Source organism: Anas acuta, chromosome 29, assembly GCF_963932015.1.
Source record: "Anas acuta chromosome 29, bAnaAcu1.1, whole genome shotgun sequence".
Lineage (NCBI taxonomy): Eukaryota > Metazoa > Chordata > Aves > Anseriformes > Anatidae > Anas > Anas acuta.
Genome location: NC_089007.1, coordinates 2552533 through 2570132, shown reverse-complemented (window position 1 = coordinate 2570132; position 17600 = coordinate 2552533). Strand labels below are relative to the sequence as shown.

Sequence of the window (17600 nt, the reverse complement as noted above, 5' to 3'; positions counted from 1 at the left end):
CAGGATGGTGTCCAGCTCGGGGTCTGTGTTGTGCTTTGAGGCAGGTGACTCCAGGGGTGTGAGCGACAGCACCCGTGGTAGAAACAGTTCTTGGGAGGCTGAAAGAAAATGCTGCAAAGCCTGCACCGTTTAGAAAGGGTTCTAAGAAAAATAATGTCTGAAAATGCTAGTGGTAAGGAGGCTTTGTGTTGGGAGTCCCTGCAATCAGACTTTTAGGGTTTTTTCTTGTTCAAGTAGTGGATGAAATGGTGGAGCACTGCAGGAGGTCCTGCAATCACGTATTTAACAGCTGGGACCTCGGTAAGGGGAAGAAAAACAAACAATTGTGTTGTCAGTGCTCTGAAATCAGGCAGCTCCTGCATCGTCACCTGGCTCTGGCAGGGCTTTGTACGAATCTCTTTGCTTTGCCTCGAGCCTGAGCCAGGTTTCTTGAAGGTTCAGGCTTCGAGACCTTAGTTTCCCTCTTGATTTTCATCCAGGCCCCTGCTTCGTCCCCTGCCCTGGCCGTGGGGGACAGGGAGAGGACGGGTAGGTGACTCAGTCCTGCGAGCTGTTGCATCGAGTCCTTCCCGAGGTCTGTGTCTCATTATCTTGCTATGCTCCCCGAAGGCAAGAATGCATCCTTCCCCGATTCAGGCTTTGCCGGCTTCCCATGAGCCGCTTCTCTGCTGACTTTTGTGTCCTTAGCAAAATGGGGCTGATGACTGATGGCCAAGGAAGCGTGTCCTGGCCCTGCTGAGCCTGGCTGCAGCTGGGTGGGCTCGTGTCAAACTTGAGCAGTGCTCTGTGACCGAGGCTTTGAGAGCCCTGCTTGGTCCAGCTCCCGCCTGCTCTCTGCCACGCTGCCCTAAAAATACAGCAGAAAGCCCTGCAGCTTGCAGCCCCGCTGAGCTGCTGCGATGTTTTTCTACCCCCGTGGGTGCCTGCAGGGAGCGTGGCTTGCGCCTGACCACCCCACTCCTGCCTCTTCACGGCTGCTTTATCAAATCGCCTTCCCCTGACGAGCAGGGCTGGGTGCTTGGGGTGTCAGGGGCAATTTTTCTTGCTTAAAGAAGCTCCAAGTTAGTGCATTTGCTGTCTGATGTTTTGTGGGGCTTTTGAATGGGTGGGCAGCATTTTGGAGACGTGCAGGGCTGGCAGCACTCATTGCTAATGCCCTGAATGGTAACTTTTATCAGAAAACCACGGCTCTCGTTACGCCGAGGCGAGGATGTTTAGGAGAGCAGCTCTGATCCTGCAGAATGTATGCACAGGATTTGTTTTCTTTCAGTGCCTCGAAGAGCCTCGTCTTCCTTCGAAACCGTCTTCCAGATATAGCAGCTGTTGCCAGCTCTGAATGAGCCCGGGCTGCGTTTCGGCAGCCTCTGCGTGCCGCGCAGGGTCCGATCGCTGGCGTTTGAGTTTAGCCAGAGCAAACGAAGCTGGTATGCTTGGGTGGCTTCGTCCCAGTTGTCAAACTATAAATAGTAAACGGAGCCCGAGCGCTTGCCGGCCTGGCTTTGGAAACTTCCCAGGCTCACCTCGGAGGAGGAATTCATGCCGGGGCACATCGGCCCTTGGCACAGAGGGGCTGGAGGCGGCGGACGCGCGGCGTGAGGCACCAGCGCCCGTCAGCGAGCTGATGAGGTGGCAGAGTCAGTCCGAGTGCCATGAGTCCCTGTCACTGGGTCCCTCTTGGGCAATATTTGAGGATGTTGAGGAAAGAGCCTCGAGGCAGTGCCAGAGAGCTTTTTGGCAGGAAAGGGAGCGTCTGAGCGAGGGTGGCCGTGGAGCTTCTGCTCCTGCGGACGTGCTGGAGCAGGACAGCAGCTCACCCGTCACATCTACCTGCTCGTCCTCCTTCCTCCTAAAAATTCACTCTGTCCGTGCTCAAAGCTCCGTGCCGTGGGCTGTGCTTTCAGTTTTTTGGTGCTGTGATAAACTCTGGGATCACAGAGGTGTCTCTGAAGCCACAGCCTCGGTGGCTGGCTGGCTTTCCGCACTGTCCCGCGGTGACAACCCCCGTGGCTCTCCGGTGGCTACGTGAAGCTTCATCCCACGAGCTGTTTGTATCTGGCACACGCCAGAGAGAGAATTTGCTCTTCCACGGGGCTGCTGTGCACAATTGGACCGAAATACTGCTCGCAGCAGCACAAAATAAACGCTGCTGCTGCTCTGGCACGTCGCTGCGCTCGCCCCGTGGCCTCTCTGTGCCGCTGGAGGTGACAGCGGGTGCTGCAGGGTGCTGGGATGGGGCTGGGGGTGCTGGCGGGGGGAATGGGATGTGGGAAGCAGCACCTCAAAACCAAGAGCCAAACCTTTGCTTGTTTTAGGAATGACTCAGAGGATGCCGTCGGGAGTTAAACGAGCAGGTAGGGCTTCCCGGAGCGCTTGGGCTTCCTGACAAGATTGCTTTTACTCGTTTTTTGGGTCATGTTGGGGGGTTGTGGCCTTCTTGTCCGCTTTGCCTCTCTCATTCCTTCTCTCCACCTTCCCTTCTAGTCAAGCACGTGCTGTTCTCCCGCAGCTGCCCCTTGGAAAGGAAAACTTTCATCCCGATCCTGTTTGCATTCGAGCCCCGTGGCTGGAAGGTGCCTGCGGAGCACCCTGGGGCCCTGTGGGTGCTGCAGGGCTCAGCTCAGGCTCCTGCAAGGAGCTGGGCTGCGGTGCTGGGAGCCCTCCTGGGGGATATTCCCGAGCCTCCACAGGAGGGGAAATCTCTTAGGCAAGGCAGGGGAAGGCAGAGTTGGTGCTGAGGCTGCTTTTTCAAGAGCCGCTCTTGCGTAAGAGCGAAGCCTTGGGCAGCACAGAAAACGTGGAGAACGTCACTTCCTCGCCAGGGCTGGAGACAGGAGCAGCCCTTTCTGAACTTCTTCCTTCATGTGGATCCAAAACTTGCAAGGCTTATGCAAATCCCACAGGTTCACCGGCAGTTTGATGCTCTTAGGTTGCAGAGGATGTTTCCGTGCATAGCCCGGGGGTGCAGCTGCCGAGCAAAGAGCCTCCTCTCTTCCTGCCATCGACTCCTTTCTAGATCTGACTGCCTTAAGCAACACTTAAGAGGCACAGGCTTCGCAGTAGCGTCTTCGGGGCGAGAATATTCACAGCAGAGAGGTCGTGGGGAGGTGCCTCTGCTCTCCGGGCAGCCCAGGGTGGATGGGGAGCAGCGTTCTGCTTGCCCGCAGGCTTTGTTGCATCCTTCCTGCTGCCTTCATGGGCTCACCCTGCCTCCTCTGGCCTTGCTGCCCTTGTCCCGGTGACTGCTGCGTGGCTCCTTGCTGTCCCGGGGCTGTTGGGGACGGAGGATCAGCTATAACAAGCAGCTGCTGGCTGGCCGAGGGCTGGAATCGGAGCTGTGCGCTCCCGGTGCCCCGCGGAGGGTTTGGAGGATGCTTTTACAACACGCGAAACCGGCAGGTTTGAGGAATTCACTTATTTAGCACCGCATGCTCTGTCAGTCCCGGCTTGTGACTTCTTCCCATCCAAAATCCAGGAGAAAATATTTCGGGGGGTTGAGATAAGCCAGCAGAACCTTGTGCCGTGCCAGCGAAGGCTCCTCGTGCGCCGGCGAGGTGGCAGAGCGCCGCTGCGGGGACCGGTTTCAGGTGGCAGAGCTTGGTTTCCAGAAACCGTAGCTTGTATGTTTGTTTTCTCGGTACCTACGGCTTGAAATCAAACACCCTCGGAGCGTTGCCATTTAAATTTCCCTGCATTAATCTTAATGGTGGTTGCTAACCGAGACCAGATCTTTTCCGAAGCACATCTGGCGACCGGGCGCGATCGCAAACTCTCCCTTCGAAGCGCGGCGAGAGCTGCAAGGCTCAGTTTGGGGTTAGAAAGCACCAAAAAGGGGGCTGAGCCGCTCTTGGGGGTACCCTGAGCATCACCGAGCCGCAGGTACCACCCCCAGACCCCCTTTTGGCTGCACGGGCTGGCGTGGAGGTGGCCGGGGTGCCTCAAAAGCACGCGCGGCGGCTCTGCCTCGGCTTACCCGAATCTTTCTCGGTGAGGTGAGAGTTGTTGTGCAGTTTCCTCTTTATATCCTCTTATGTCACGCCGCCCCGCCGGCTGAGCGCGCTGAAAATAGCTGCCAATCCCCGGCGGTTTCACTTCAAGGTCTCTATTCTTAGCTTGCTGGTTAGCTGAGCAAGCCGCCTTCCTCAGTAGTCATGAGTTCAAGGACCGAAGGGTGACGGAGAGCCATGCGGGAGCTTTCTTGGCGTTTCATGGCAGCTCAGGACGAGCCCTCCCCGGCGGCCGCAGCCCCCTGTGCTGGAAGAACAGAGCCACGCGTCCAGGAGCGGGGAATACAAGCCCTGAAGTGAGCCCGAGCTTCTCGAGGAGGGGTATCGCAGCCGGGCGAGCTTTTATGGGACCCGTCTCGCTGCTGCCCCGATGACCAGATCCGTGCGTGGCAGGAGCGAAGCAGAAGTGAATGTGGGATGCGGAGCGGCGGCTTCCCGGGAGCGGAACTAGCTGGATGTTCTCAGAGTAAGAGCCGGGCGCTGAGGCTGAGGATATCTGCCCTGCTGGGGATGTTTAGCCCGTCCTGTAAGTGCCTTTCCCATCCCTGGGGGGATTTTTTTTTTCTTTTCTTCCTTTCGTGGCTCTGAATCCTGACCCGGGGTGGGCTGGCTGAAGGCACGCCCTGGAGCATCCTGCGGTGTGGTACACGGGGCTGAGCTGAAGCTCGGATCCCGCTGGGTCCCTGCGGGAGGTTTCTGGGTGCTGGAGCAGCAAAAAGGGTGCTTTGACCCCAAGATCCCAGCCTGGGGCCTACGTGGGAGCTTTCCTCAGCCCTGTGGCTGCAGGAGGGGATGGTGTCGGCCCCGGTTGCACCAGCAAGCACCGGGCAGGCTCCTCTCATCTCCTCTTATCTCTTATCTCCTCTGCCATGCCTGGCTGCTTGGTTGGGACCTCACCCACAAGCTCTTGCTTCAATCTGAAGGTGCTGCCTAAACGGGTGCAGAGCCCGAGGGACCCCTCGCTCATCCTCCAGCAGGGCTTGCCTGTTTTAGAGACCTCATTTTGGGACAGATCTCGTTTTCCAAGCGCCGTTTAAATCCCTTAAACCCTCCCAAGCTGCTGCTGAGGCTGCCCTAGAGGGGCAGGAACAGCATCCTGCCCTCGGGGCATCGATGGCATGGGAGGAAGGCGCCTACACGGGGCCAAATCTGCCGGCCTGGCTTTCTCCAAGCACCCCGAGCTCGCCCAGCTCCATCCGTGGGGCTGCTTTGTGCCGAGCTCGCATCCTGCCTCGGCTGCGGGTGACGGTCACGTGCAGGCAAAGCCTTTGTCCTGTGCCTGGCTGCTTGTTTGAAAACTTATTTTTAGGTGCTTTACTGGCTTCCTCTTCCTCCTGCGCTGCGCCGCGCTCCCTCCTTCTAGCTCCCTCTTCTAGGATTGCTTTTTCTGAATGCTCGGTTCCTCCTTAAGGCCGTTTTTTTTGCAGGCCCTTTTGTCTGGGCTTGGGAGCTGTCCCAGTTTAGCATTAGCAGCTGCCGGCTCCTTCTGGGTAAGCAAGAACAAATAAAGGTTTCGAGTGAATGAATCATTTGAGCCTTATCTGTCTCGGGAAGCCGGCACAGCTGTGCAACTGCTGCAGGAGCCTGCCTGCAGGGCACGGAGGCTCCTCATTGAGGAACTTCTCCAGTGGCCGGTGCTTAACGGGTTCGCCCCGCTGCCCTGAGCCTTGGTGGATTCCCCTGCACGCCTCTGAGCTTTCCCCTGTGCTTGGTTAGCACGACTCTGGCTAAAATCCCTTTCCACGCTGGTTTTCCTACAGTTCCTGGGGAAATCCAGCCTCGAGCGTGCTTCGAGTGGTTAAATCCCGTGTGGAAGCGTGGTGCTGGGCTGTGCAGGGATGCTCCTGGAGGACGGGCAGCTGTCCTCGGGGCTCCCCAGCCGAGTGGCAGCGCTGTGGGATCTGTGGCGTGGCTGTGCCGGTTCAAAAGGCAGGATTTGGTGATAAGCAGTGTTGGTTTAATACCAGAAATGTGGGAGCAGGGAGGGGAGCAGCAGATAAGCCTTGGGCTCGTGCCGGCAAAATTTTCCTCTGGCCCTCCGGTGAGGACTTGTGCCGGGGCTGGTGTTTTGCTGAGCTCAATGGGACGGGGTTTTCTCGCCTTCCTCCCGCTGGCCCCGTCTTCTGGCATGAAGATTAGGCTGGATTTGTCCTCCTGCCCTGCCTGACTGTCACGAAGGGTTTGCCAACAGCACTGGAGCTGCTGGGATGACCCAGTGGGCTTCAATACATAACCGCAGCGCACAACCGTAGTGGTGGCTCCTCGGAGCTTCTTGAAATTTCCCTTTTTTTAAGCAAAAAACCCTCTGGGTTGTTGCATCCCACACCCAGTGCCGTGTCTTGGGACAGAGGAACGGGGTGCCTTGGTGCTTTGGTCCTGCAGGACTTCTTGGTGCTCCCCAGAGCTGGCCTTGCCCTCGAGCACCGATGGCCACGGCTCTGGGAGGAGGCTCCCGCTGCCCCGGTGCAGGGAAAGCAAACAGGGCTTGTACAACCCTCACAGAGCCGGGGCTGGAACCTGCTTTTCTTGTAGGACAGACCAGGGCTCAGCTGCTCGGCCTCCTTGGAGCAAGTGTACTCAGGCAGGGCTTGGCTTCTCTGCCTATACCCAATTTTTGAGCCGGTAGGTGGATGGGGCGCAAGTCCCCGCTGGATTTGTCCCTGTGAAGCTGGTGGTTGTGCTGTGAGGAGCCGTGTCTGGCTGGATGTGACCTCGTCCTCGTCAGCTGGATGCTCCCGGATTGAATCTTGGTCATAATTCACCTGGAATTGCTCCCACGTTGTCCCTCTTCCATCTTCAAGGCTCTGACGTTGCAGAGAGCTGCTCGCTGCAGGAGGTGAGTGCAGGCACCACAATCCTGCTGAGCCCCAGTGTCCACAACTGGCTAAATCCCACCTGAAAAGCCCAAGGATGGAAGCAGTGGGTTTGGGTTTGGCTTGGCCACAAGGATCAGTGGGGTTGAGCCACGTTTTGGCCACAGGGCTGAAGAGTCCTGATTGGGGCTGAATTTGAAGCACCGTGGTTGCCCCCGTGCCCTGCTCTCCAAAGGGCAGCCTCCATCCCCGCTCTGAGAGATGCTCCTCGTGGGGCCCGACTCTTCTGGAAGGCTCTGTGCCATTTGGAGGGAGATAAGGGTAGGGTTTAAAGCAAAAAAAAATTAGGAGAATTTCCTGCTGCTGGAGATGGAGGCTGGATAATGCTGATTTAGAGCTTCGGCTCCCATCTGCAGCCTCCCTGCGTTCCCGGGGGAAGCTGCCCTGCTTCCCAGCCTCGTGCCCGCTGGCAGGGTCAGTGCCTCGCTGGCTCCACAGCAGATTTGTGCGCACAGATCCACGACTCTCAATCCTTTTCCTGCATTTAGGGCTCACGGGTTACGTGCTGCTGCCGAGCTGCCTCATCCTCCCGCGGCAGGACGGGGCCCGGCGGCCCAGACACCCCTCCGGCGTGGCCAGGCTCAGCGGTGAGACGCTGGTATGCGAGATGTAAACTCAACACCAAAGTTTAGATTACAGCCCTGCGAAAAACATCAGCTCCCCTAAATGGAGCCCAGATGGTGGCGGAAGCTGCGTGGAAGCGGCGAGCTGGTGGAGGAGGAATGGCAGGGACCGAGCGAGCCGAGGGATGAGGCTGAATTGGGGGGGGGGAGAGAGGGAAGAGGTAGGGTTACAGCCCCCACCGCCTGCTGCAAGGTCAGTTTAGAGCCTGGGCTGCTTAATCCCCCCTTTCCCCTTTACCAGCAGCTCCGGAGAAGGAATTTCTCAGGGTCGCATCCGCGGCCATGCAGCGTTTCCAAAGCTGAGGTTTCCCACAGCCCGTGACAGTTGAACTTGTGGGCACGAGAGGCCGAGGGCTCTCGGGTAAATTAGAGGGGAGCGGGGAGATCTGAGGTGGCCACTGCCCAAACTGCTCGCCCGGGAGCTCTGCCAGGAGAGGAGGCTTGGAGCAAACCTGCCCGGGGTTTTGGGGAGGAGCGGAGCGATGGGGAAGCACCCGGGAGATGGGGGATCACAGGGTGCAGCCTCAAAGTGGGTGCTGCTGAGCCGAGCAGTGCCAGCACGTGTGGGGACAGGAGTGGGAGCCTTCAATTTATGCTGCGGGGATGGGACAGCAAATTAGGCCCTTCCTAAAAGACAGGGCAGGGGGTGGCTTGGCGTGGCTGCAGGGAGAGCCCCTCGCTGTGCTGGGATGGGTCCAGGGGTGGGGATGTGCTGGGTGGTGTGGAGCAGGGTCCCCATCTTCAGGGTGTTTGAGCAACGTTAGGAATGGCCGAGTTATTTGTCCCCTCTGTGAACTGGAGCGCTGGGGTGGAGATGAGAGAGGAGACATTTATAGGAAAAAAAACGGGGTTTTTAGGGGTTATTCTGTCAACAGCTGTGGGGAGACCCTGAACGTGTCCAGATGGGATCGGCGCTCGTCAATTAGGATGCTGCCATCCTTTCTCATTGCTCCATCCTTCCCACACCTCCCTCCCTTGTCGAAGCCGCTGTATTTTTCCTTGCCATGCATTTTGGTGGCAGAAGAGGGCTGGGGCTGAGCCGGGGAGGAGCAGGAACCCCAGCAGCGGCGCCCGCAGCGGCGCTGACACCGAGCCGCGGGGCGCGCACGCGGCGTTTGCCTTGGAGGAAGCCCACATCCCTCGAGATAACAGCCCGTGCAGGAGAAACACACCCCTCCTCTCGGAGATAAGCTTGTGTGCAGACACAGCCCGAAGATAAACACCCAGGAAGGCAAACATCCAAGTCCTACACCTGTATGGGCGCGGAGCACCTGTACGCACCCGCTGCGCGCAGCCTCCTGGGTGCACCCGAGCTGGGCTTTGGCGCTTGCCAAGCCTGCTTTTGCCCTAGAAAAACACTTCTAGGGCCGTGCCGTGCCCCAAAAGCTGGAGATGCTCAAGGAGAGACCTGGCTGAGGTTTGTTCTCGCTGGGTCCAGCTGGCTGCAGATTTCAAAGATGCTTGGAGCAGCGTGGGCACGCTGGGGCTGGAGCGCATCTTGTGCTGGGAACCAACTTCTGGGGGTGCTGTGGCTCCTCCTGTTGTGTTTTGAGGATTTGGGCCTTTGAGCTGGAAACCTGCAGAGGAAAGGTCTCTGCACACACGTTGGCTTGTGCTGAAGCACGCTGGTGGGCGAGCGGTGCCTCGTGTCCTCCCGGCAGGCAGGCTTTGCGTGGCTTTAAGATGCTGTCTGTCATCTTCAGGCTGTGGGTTCACTTTTCTGGTAGCTTTTGGGTACCTTCAGCGCGCAGATTGGAGTCTTCGAGCTCCTGCGAGTGGCAGGAAGGGCTTTTGGTGAGCTCCTCGTTTGTCAGCAGTTGTGAAATTGGCACCAATGAAACCGTCGCCGGCACGGCCTCGCCGCAGCGCCAAGGCTTTGTGGGGGATTTCGACACGAGCGTTGTTGTTAGGATGCCCGTGATGGGGTTGGTGCTGCTGAAATGTCGGTTCTGGCAGATGCATCCCCACCTGCAGCCGCTGGGTTTGGATCTCCCCCTGCCCTCAGGCTCCGGGGTTTTTATTTTTCAGGGCTGACTTGGAAGCAGCGCGGGCGCTGTCATGTATAGCCCAGGTCAAACAAGGGGGCTGAGGGATTCTGGTGGTGGCCAGCCCCTCGTGTGCATCTTAGGGGATGTTTCTGCATTTTTTCTGAGTTTTTCAGTGGAATTCAAGAGGCAGAATGACAGCTGAGGCCGGGAAATCTCCGGATTGCTGCGAGCTGCCCTGCTGTGGGAGCAGGGGAACGGGGGGCCGAATGGTGGCCCAGCTGCAGCTTGTGGGACACCCTGAAGGACAAGGTGGCAGGTGCCAAACCCCTCTGCTCGTCTCCAGGAGGGTTAAGAGATGCAGAGATCCCACCATTTGCAGGGAAAGGTACTCCAAAAGGAGCCCCTTGGCCCCCCAACCTGCAAAGGTGATCGCAGGGGGCTGGAGATGGGGACTTTGGCACCCCGGTCCCACCTCCGTGCGCTTGCTCTGCTTTAAAATAATCCCCGACAGCGGGTTGGAACCACGCAGGGGTGGTGGTTCTGCCTCTCGTCTGTCACCAAGAGGGCTTGCTGCAATGCAACCTCAGCTGGGAGGCGAGCAGCAACCTGAGGAGCCCTGTACGGACAGGTAGGAGCCTCGCAGGGAGCCGGGCAGCCGGCTGCCACCTCCGTGCTTCTCGTTAGCTTTGTAAAGACCGCGGCTGGGTCCTTCCTCGGGAGCACAGACTGCACCAGGAGCTCTGTGCCGGTGGTTTGTGGCTGTGAAATGCTCCTGAGGTGGATGCTGCGGAGCAGAAAAGATGTGCCTGCAGCTTAGCTCTGCTGCGCCTGCTCTGCAGGACCGTGTGTGCGCTTCCCTGCTGGGTTAGGAGCTGTGGATCTACGGCATCCACACCCGTGAGCACGAGCTGAGATGGCAGGAAAGGGCTGAAGCTTGTTGGGAGAGCCTCACGCCAACAAAAACGGAATATTTGCTTGGAAGGAAGGGACGGTGCTGGAGCTTGGAGTCAAAAGGAGCCTCAAGGTATCCAAACAAAGGGGCCGAAGCGGTGGGGACAGAGACCGGCACCCAGTTTGGGTGCTGGCCCTGTCCATCTGCAGTGAACCATCCTAGGAGCCCCACATCTGATCTCTCCTTGTGACAAATCACGGCAAAAAGGAGGCTCTGGAGAATGGCCTGGAGAGCTCCAAATCTCCCCGTGGTTCCCATCTCTTTTCCTGGCTGCCTTTTTGGTTTGTGCCTTGAGGTGTGGGTTTGGCACAGCGATGGCAATGAGCCCTTGGAAGATCCATCAAGCTCAAGGAACTGGAAGGCTTTTTATTTATTTTTTTTTGTCTTGGTGACACTCTGCTGGACGTCTCGTTGGGTCTAGCTTGCTCTCGAGTCGCTTTGCTGCCCGGCTGGAGGCTCGCTCCCTCCTCCAGGAGCCCAGACTGGGTGATGATGGCCTGCAATGGTGATGGGAAGGAGTGATAGGGTTTGGCTGCTTCCCTGCTGGAGAGGCCGGGGTGCTGGCACGCCGGGGCCGTTTCACACCACGCAGACGTGTCTGGGACAATTCGCCGAGCGAGCCAAGAAGGTGGAGGGCGTGTGCGCCGAGAAGCCTGGGAGGGACGCGGGGTGTAGGATGGGGTGCTGGCACATCTGGAGGTGGGACAGAGGAGCTTGCAGAAGGATTTGTGGGCTGGGGCCGGTCTGAGCTTGGGCGTGTGCCGGATCTGCAGAGATCTGCATGTCCTCCCTCTTGCTGCCTTATCTGCTGGCTCGCCGGGGGAGGCCTCCCAGCGCTGCTGCCCGCCCGAGGACATCCTTGCAACACCCAGTGGCTCTCCCCTCCGTCTTCCTCTCTGCTCAGCAGCTCCTGGGCATCGCCGATCATGGGAGCGAGAGCTGAGGCTTTGCCGGAGCTTCCCCTGCTGATGCTGAGAGCCCAGGTTAGAGGAGAGGTGACCGGTTGCGTGCTGCCGGGCGCTCTCGTTGCGTGTTCAGCATTAGGGCGCAGATATTCTGGCTGGAGAGAGAGGGGTGTCCCAAATGCAGATCTCACAGCGGGCTCTGGAACGAGCAAAGCTCCACGAGCTTTGGTATCTCATTACCAAACCCGGTGGTTTTGTTTTGTCAGGATATCTAAATGAATTGCAGAAAAGCTACAGCTTGCGTGGCGTTGATGCAAGGGTTTGGTTGCGGGTGGATAATTTCCAGCAGATTTGTGCATTGAGTTGGCATTTGACACGTTTTCAAGAGGATTTAATGGAAGAGAGAGCTGGGATTGCCTTGGCCGGAGGGTGTCCCATGTGGGCAACCTTCAAGAGTGCGGCATGGTGAGGGGGGGCTTGCAGCTCCTCTGCCTGGCAGCGACAAAGAAAGGGGTCAGGGGCTTTATGGCAGTGGATGCAAACCAAACCCCAGAGCTCTGGCCAGGAACTGTGGCTTTTACGCAGAAAAAAAAGAGCAATGGCTGAGAAGGGAATTGGGTTTAGGGCTGGGGGCAGTGGATTTAAGCCTGGACCTGGGTTGGGGGCTTCAGGAAGGGGTCGTGAAGCCCTGGGCTGTCCGTGCAGCAGCGGGATGCGGAGAAACCGCGGTGTCCGCGGTGCTTTCGGGTCCGGCTCCAGCCCTGGCAGGCTGTGCCGAAGAGGGAGGCCAAACAGCTGGTGGAGGAGGAGAAGCCAGCAGAAATGGGACCTGCAGGAGCTGAGCTCTCTGGGAAGGTTAAAATGCTTTTTATCCAGCTTGACCTCCCGTCCTCCGTCCAGGCTGGGCTCGCTCGCTCCAGGTCCCTGCTGCTCCGCCTGGGACTTTCTCCTGCTGCGCCCCTGCCAAAGCAGGAATTCACCCAGGCCTTGCTCCACGTCTCTCTGCAGCAGTCAGGGGGGAATCAGCAAAGCATCTGCAGCACCTCCCGTCCCTCCTTCCCACTTGGGTGCTTGCTAACTGCGTGTGCAGGCTCGCAGGAGCAAGCTGGCAGCTCCCCGAGCCCGTCCCTGGGCTCTCGGCGCCCAGTTTCTTCTCCAGGAGCAGCCTCGTGCCCTTTCCACAGCCCACACAGTTTTTTCTTGGGTTGCAGGAGCCCTGGCAGCGGGGTATCGGGGCTGCCTTCCCTGCCAGGGCTCTGCGGGTGTACAGACCAGCTTTTCCTCTTCCCTTATCACCTTCAGCTTCGGGAGAAGCCGCTGCGCAGCTGCTGAGCCGTGGAGGAGCTCTTTGGTTTTGGCAGCCAAGGGCGAGCAGGAGTTCAAGAGCTGCCACGGCTGCGGAGGGAGGGACCACCTGAGAGAGCACGGGAGGTTGGCAGAGAGCAGCGTTGAGCAAAAAGGGCTGGCAAAACCCATGGCCAAACTCCTGGAAGGGGGAGAGCAGCTGCTGCAGAGGGGGAGAAACAAGAGGGGAGCACGGGAATGGCTTGCCACTAGATGGAGCGAATGGTCCCGTGGGGATTTATTTGCAGCCTCTGGCACGTTCAGCCCAGGACCTTCCCCGTGGGAACAGGTCCCTTTTCCCTTGAGCTGCTTCTGGGCTTGGCTTTGGAGACCTGAGCTGGCACCTTGGGGACCCTAATTTGGGCAGAATGTCCTTTGGGGGGGAGAGTTTCCATGTGTGAGTGTGGTGGATGTGGTGGAGCAGATCCTGCTGGGCCTTTGGGTTGGGAAAGTGGCCTTTTGGGAAGCCACCCGGGCAGGAGCTGGAAGCATTCATTGCCCAGGGGATGCTCACGGAGCCTCAGCAGGATTCTGCTCGCCCTGCGGCCACCCTCGGTGACCTGGGACCCCGGCACCTCGTTTTCTCCCACCTTGTTGGTAGAGAGAGCTGCAGACCGCGACAGGAACAACATGCTGCTGCAAGAGGAGAGAAGAGACATGGGCAAACCTCAGCTGTCCCTCTCCGGAGCTGGCTGGGAGCATCAGGAATCCCTGCAGCAGCAGCTCCTGGCGATGCAAGTGCCTGCGCAGCCTCCCCAGCGGGGCACGGTGCTGCTCCCTTCCCACCGCCCGCACGCCAGGGGAGGGGTGAGCTACAGCAACAAAAATGCGCCCTTCCACTTGGGTGACTGCTCCCAGTTCGAGATGAAAACATTTGTTCCTGAAATTGGAGTCATTCCTGGGATTGCAACACCCAGGCTGTGTTTCCAATTAATCTGCTCAAGTCGTCATGCATTTCCAAGCGCGTTGGCTCAGCGGAGAGAAATCTGGCGCTGGCTCTGCGCTGAAATGCCAGCTGAGATGTGCACGGTACGAAACGAGGAGAAAGCAGCCCCAGCACACAGCAGCCCACCGGCAGCTGGCACGGGATCAGGGTGGGGGGCACGGGGCAGCTCCGGGACGGCTGGAGGGGACGTGGTGGGAGTCAGACCGGCTCCCTCCTGGGAGAGGGGAGGCTTGAAATAGTTGTCGAATGACCGCCGGGTTTTTCCTGCCTGGTTTCCTCCTGTTTTTGGGTGTGTGTTTTGTTTTGGGGAGAAGGGGGGGGGGGGTGAAGGGAGTCATGCTCGGTCTGTTCGCCGCATCTGCACGAGTCTGTTGGCGGCCTCGCTGCTGCAGCGAGGAGCAGGAGGTGTTTTGGGGGTGGGTGGTGGTGGTGTCTGAACCCCGATGCCTTCAGCCTCCTGCTGCCAGGCTGCTGCTGCCCCTGGCGAGGTGGGCACGGGCTGCATCCAGCAGGTCCTTGGGGGCTTTGCTGTGCCTCTCCAGGTACCTCTTGGAGGCCCCGTCCTCCTGAAAGCACTGCCCACCCAGTTCTCCATCCCTCTGTGGCAATGCTGTGATTCTGGCAATGCATCTCCACGAGGAGCAGCTCTCTGGGGAGCTGCTGGAAGGACATCCCCAGCCCGTGGCTCCCCTCTCCTAAAGCTGCCTTTGCAGAAGAACCCTGTGGCTAGAGGTGACCTGATGCATTCCTCATTTCCCGTGTGATTTTTGTCGAAAAAAAAAACAGAAATTGGATCTCGCAGCCCGGTCCCAGCTGGGTGGGAGCGGCGTGGCGCGTTCGCACAAACACTCATGGAAAAGCCGAGCTTGCGTCGAAATCTTCCCTTTCCAAGAATGAGGCTCGGGCTGAGGCCCCCTCCCTCCTGAGTCAGCAGGGGTGATGGATGGGGAAGCTCGGCCGCCCTCCTGCCGCTGGGGTCACCGCTGGTGGCTTCTCCCTCCGGGGCTTTGTGAGGAGCCTGCAAACAAACGGCTTTCACCCTTCGGGAGCTGGAGCAGGGACGGAGCACCCGACTGCCTCCTTTCCCCACGCCGCGGGGATGTTGCTGCTGCCTGCCCTGCAGCAGCTGGAGCTGGAAAGCGTTAAGGGAGGCCGGTGACAAGTCCACTCCCAGCTTGGATCACGCTGCCTTTCCCATCTGCGAGGGCAGCACCGGGGCAGCGCGTTCTTCTGCGGGAGTGCCGTGCGAGCCTGCTCACCCTGCTCGGAGGCCAGCGCAAGCAAGGCGGCCCGTGGCGGACGCATAAAAGCCTGAAAAAAAAAAAAAAAAAAAAAAACAACCAAAAAGCAACCAACAAAACAAAACAGGGAAGCGAGAGGAGGGGGAAGGCAAGTTTACCCCTGGCACTGAACGCTGCAGTGCGTCACTGTAACGTATGCTACTCTTAAGGACGTTGTGCTGATTTCCCAAATTACGTGCTCTGGAATAGCCTCCGCCGCCTAGATTTTTTAGCAGCGAGGATGTAAACTTTTCTATATTGGCTTGCAGGACGATAACGCCGCTGCCTTTCTATTTTTGACATGGCAGCGGGGCAGAAATGCTCTTGGGAACCTTCGGGGAGCGGAGCAGCTGGGCTCGCAGCACTCCCTGCGCGGCTGGGCTTCGGGCGCGATGCCAGCGGCTCGGCGAGCAGCGCCTGCTGTAGGAGTGCCCGGTCCCCCCTCACTGCAGGTACGGGGAGCTCGGGCTGGGCAGTGGCAGCAGGGATGCAAAATGCTCATCTTCCTTTCTCACGCGTTGGAGCTGTGGGCAGGATGGGTTTGTGTCGGGCTCGGTTGCTGGCAGGGTTTTCCAGCTGGCGCCGTGCGTGCTGCATGGGGATGGATGTGTCCATCCTTTGGAGCAGAAAGCTTGGATTTAGCTTGGAACCTGCTTTCTAGGGGCCTTGTTCTTTCCTCTGGACTGGATGCAAGGAAAGGAGAGCTTCTGTTTTATTTTGTTGTTGTTGTGCAACACAAAATCCCACCAGCCTCAGGAGTGGGGTTTATCCCAGCGCTGGCCGCTGTGCATGGGGTCTGTGTGCGGGCAGGGCCGTGGGTTTGCACTTTGAGGTGGTTCTGGCCGTGTGTCCCACCTTCCTTCTGCCCCTAAATCGCAGTGCAGATGACTTTGGCCTCGAGGGTCCCATTTTTGTTGTTCCAGGCCGGGTGCAGCTGCGCGGGGCTTGGCCACGGCTGGGACAATGGCAGGAAACCGTCGGCCGCGCGCGGTCCTCGCCGCTGGCCAGGCACCGGAGCCTCGCGGAGCCACCGCTGCCTCCGCCGCTCCTCCCGTGCTATTTCCATCGCATTGTCCGGAGGAGAGGAAGGATGTTTCCAGCCTTCTTCCTTTTTGCCTCAAAGGGACGCGGGGAGGGGAGAGGATTTTGCTGGCTGCTGCTTGTGCAATAGGCACAACCGCTGCGCTTGGACGCGCCGACCCGCTCCGCCCAGGTTGAGGGGCTGCTGAGTCCCGGTGCTGCAGGAGATGCTGCCGCCTCCGTGTCCTTCATTCCCAGCTCTCACTTGAGGCTGTTGGGATGTTGTTGGCTCTCAACGGAAGGTATCTGGGGTGGGCAAAGTGGGATCCTAATGTTAGAAATTCCCCCAGCGCCGCGCTTTGCTGTGGATGTGCGCGTGGAGGTGTCGGGGCAGGGGTGGGAGGATAACCCACGTGCAGTCAGTGCCTCTAAACCATGGAGAGGTGTGCACTGGCAATGGGAAGGTCACCTCGTTGAGAAGAAATATGGCCTTTGAAAGGGATTCTGTTTATTTTGGGGCTGTTTTAAGTTTTTTTTCTTGTGGACAAGGCTCTGGTGGTGGCAAAGAACTGCAGCAAAACCCCTCCTGTGTTTTTTTTTTGCACTGCTCTGGCTGCTGTGGGCATGCAGAGTCAAGGCTTGCAGTGCCGGAGGAGGCTGGGCTCCCACGTGCCAGGAAGTGAAAGCAGAATTAAGATGGGAAATGATCTATATTTGCTGCAGCTCGGTCCTCCAAACACCACTAAACCCCAAACGTTTGAAGCAAAGATCTTCGTCAGAGCGCGGCCACACCTCTGCCGCTGTCCGGACGTGGAGGCATCGCCCGTGACGCATCCAAGGGTTTGGCTGCACGGGAGAGCTTTGCCAGTTTTACCAGGGTGGTTATCTCTTCCTGGTAGCAGCCAAACTGGGAAAAGCCTTGCTCTTACTGGAGCACATGTGCTCAGCTGGGATCACCCCAGGACAGCCAGGAGAGTCCAAATTCAGCCCCTTGGCGCGTGCTCACGTCACATCTGTGCTGGGACAGCCCCAGCACGGAGCAGGACGGCTGTTTTTTGACGTGGTGGAGCAGAAAGCTTTGAGGATCCCTCTGGGCTCTCCGCTTGTCCCGTGGGGAACGGGGACTCAGCGCAGCGGCCACGTCCTCTGGGCACAGCCCCCACCACGTGCCCGTCTCGGTGCCACCCTCCTTACCCCGCCGACCGCTTGACGAAGCCCAGGGTCGGGGCCAGCCCGCGTCACCAGCCAAAAATCCCGGGAGCTCCCAGCTTTTCCCGCTGCCGGGAGGTGTGCGGCGGTGCCAGGGCAGTGGAGCAATTACTTGGCGGCCGTCGGAGCCAGCTCCTTGCGTTAGCACGAAACGCTGGCGGTCTCCGGGGCTCGTCAGAGCGCTGTGCCGGTCCCCGGGGTTCGGTGTGACGGCCTTGCCTGCGTGTTTTTTGCCTCACTGACGTTTCGGCCACGCTCGTCCTCTTACGTGTGCTGGTGTCTGCCCTGCTGCATGGAGAGGAGGAGGAGGAGGAGGTGTGCGGGGCGCTCGTCCCCATCTCCCTCTCCGTTTTCGTGGCTTTGAGCAGGGAGAAAGCGAGAGGACGGCAGTTATTCTGCAAAGCAGCTTAGGGGTGATGCAGCTGATGCAATAAAACATCACTTCAGGCTGAGGCA

At 58.8% G+C, this 17600-nt stretch overlaps 1 protein-coding gene across 6 annotated transcripts in view; it reads left to right on the top strand.

The window, feature by feature from the left end:
* The window catches only part of HDAC7 (histone deacetylase 7), a 69924-nt gene that overhangs the window by 28458 nt on the left and 23866 nt on the right, over positions 1 to 17600 (top strand). Inside the window, exon 1 of one of the 6 annotated variants that reach the window (XM_068663645.1) lies at positions 4114 to 4530. The exons of 4 other annotated variants lie outside the window; for them this stretch is intronic. In XM_068663645.1, the coding sequence (XP_068519746.1) occupies positions 4422 to 4530 (109 nt within the window). In that variant the 5' untranslated portion in view covers positions 4114 to 4421. Of the gene's footprint in view, positions 1 to 4113; positions 4531 to 15068; positions 15368 to 17600 lie in introns of those variants that run through there. One more of the 6 variants, XM_068663644.1, reaches the window with a different exon arrangement.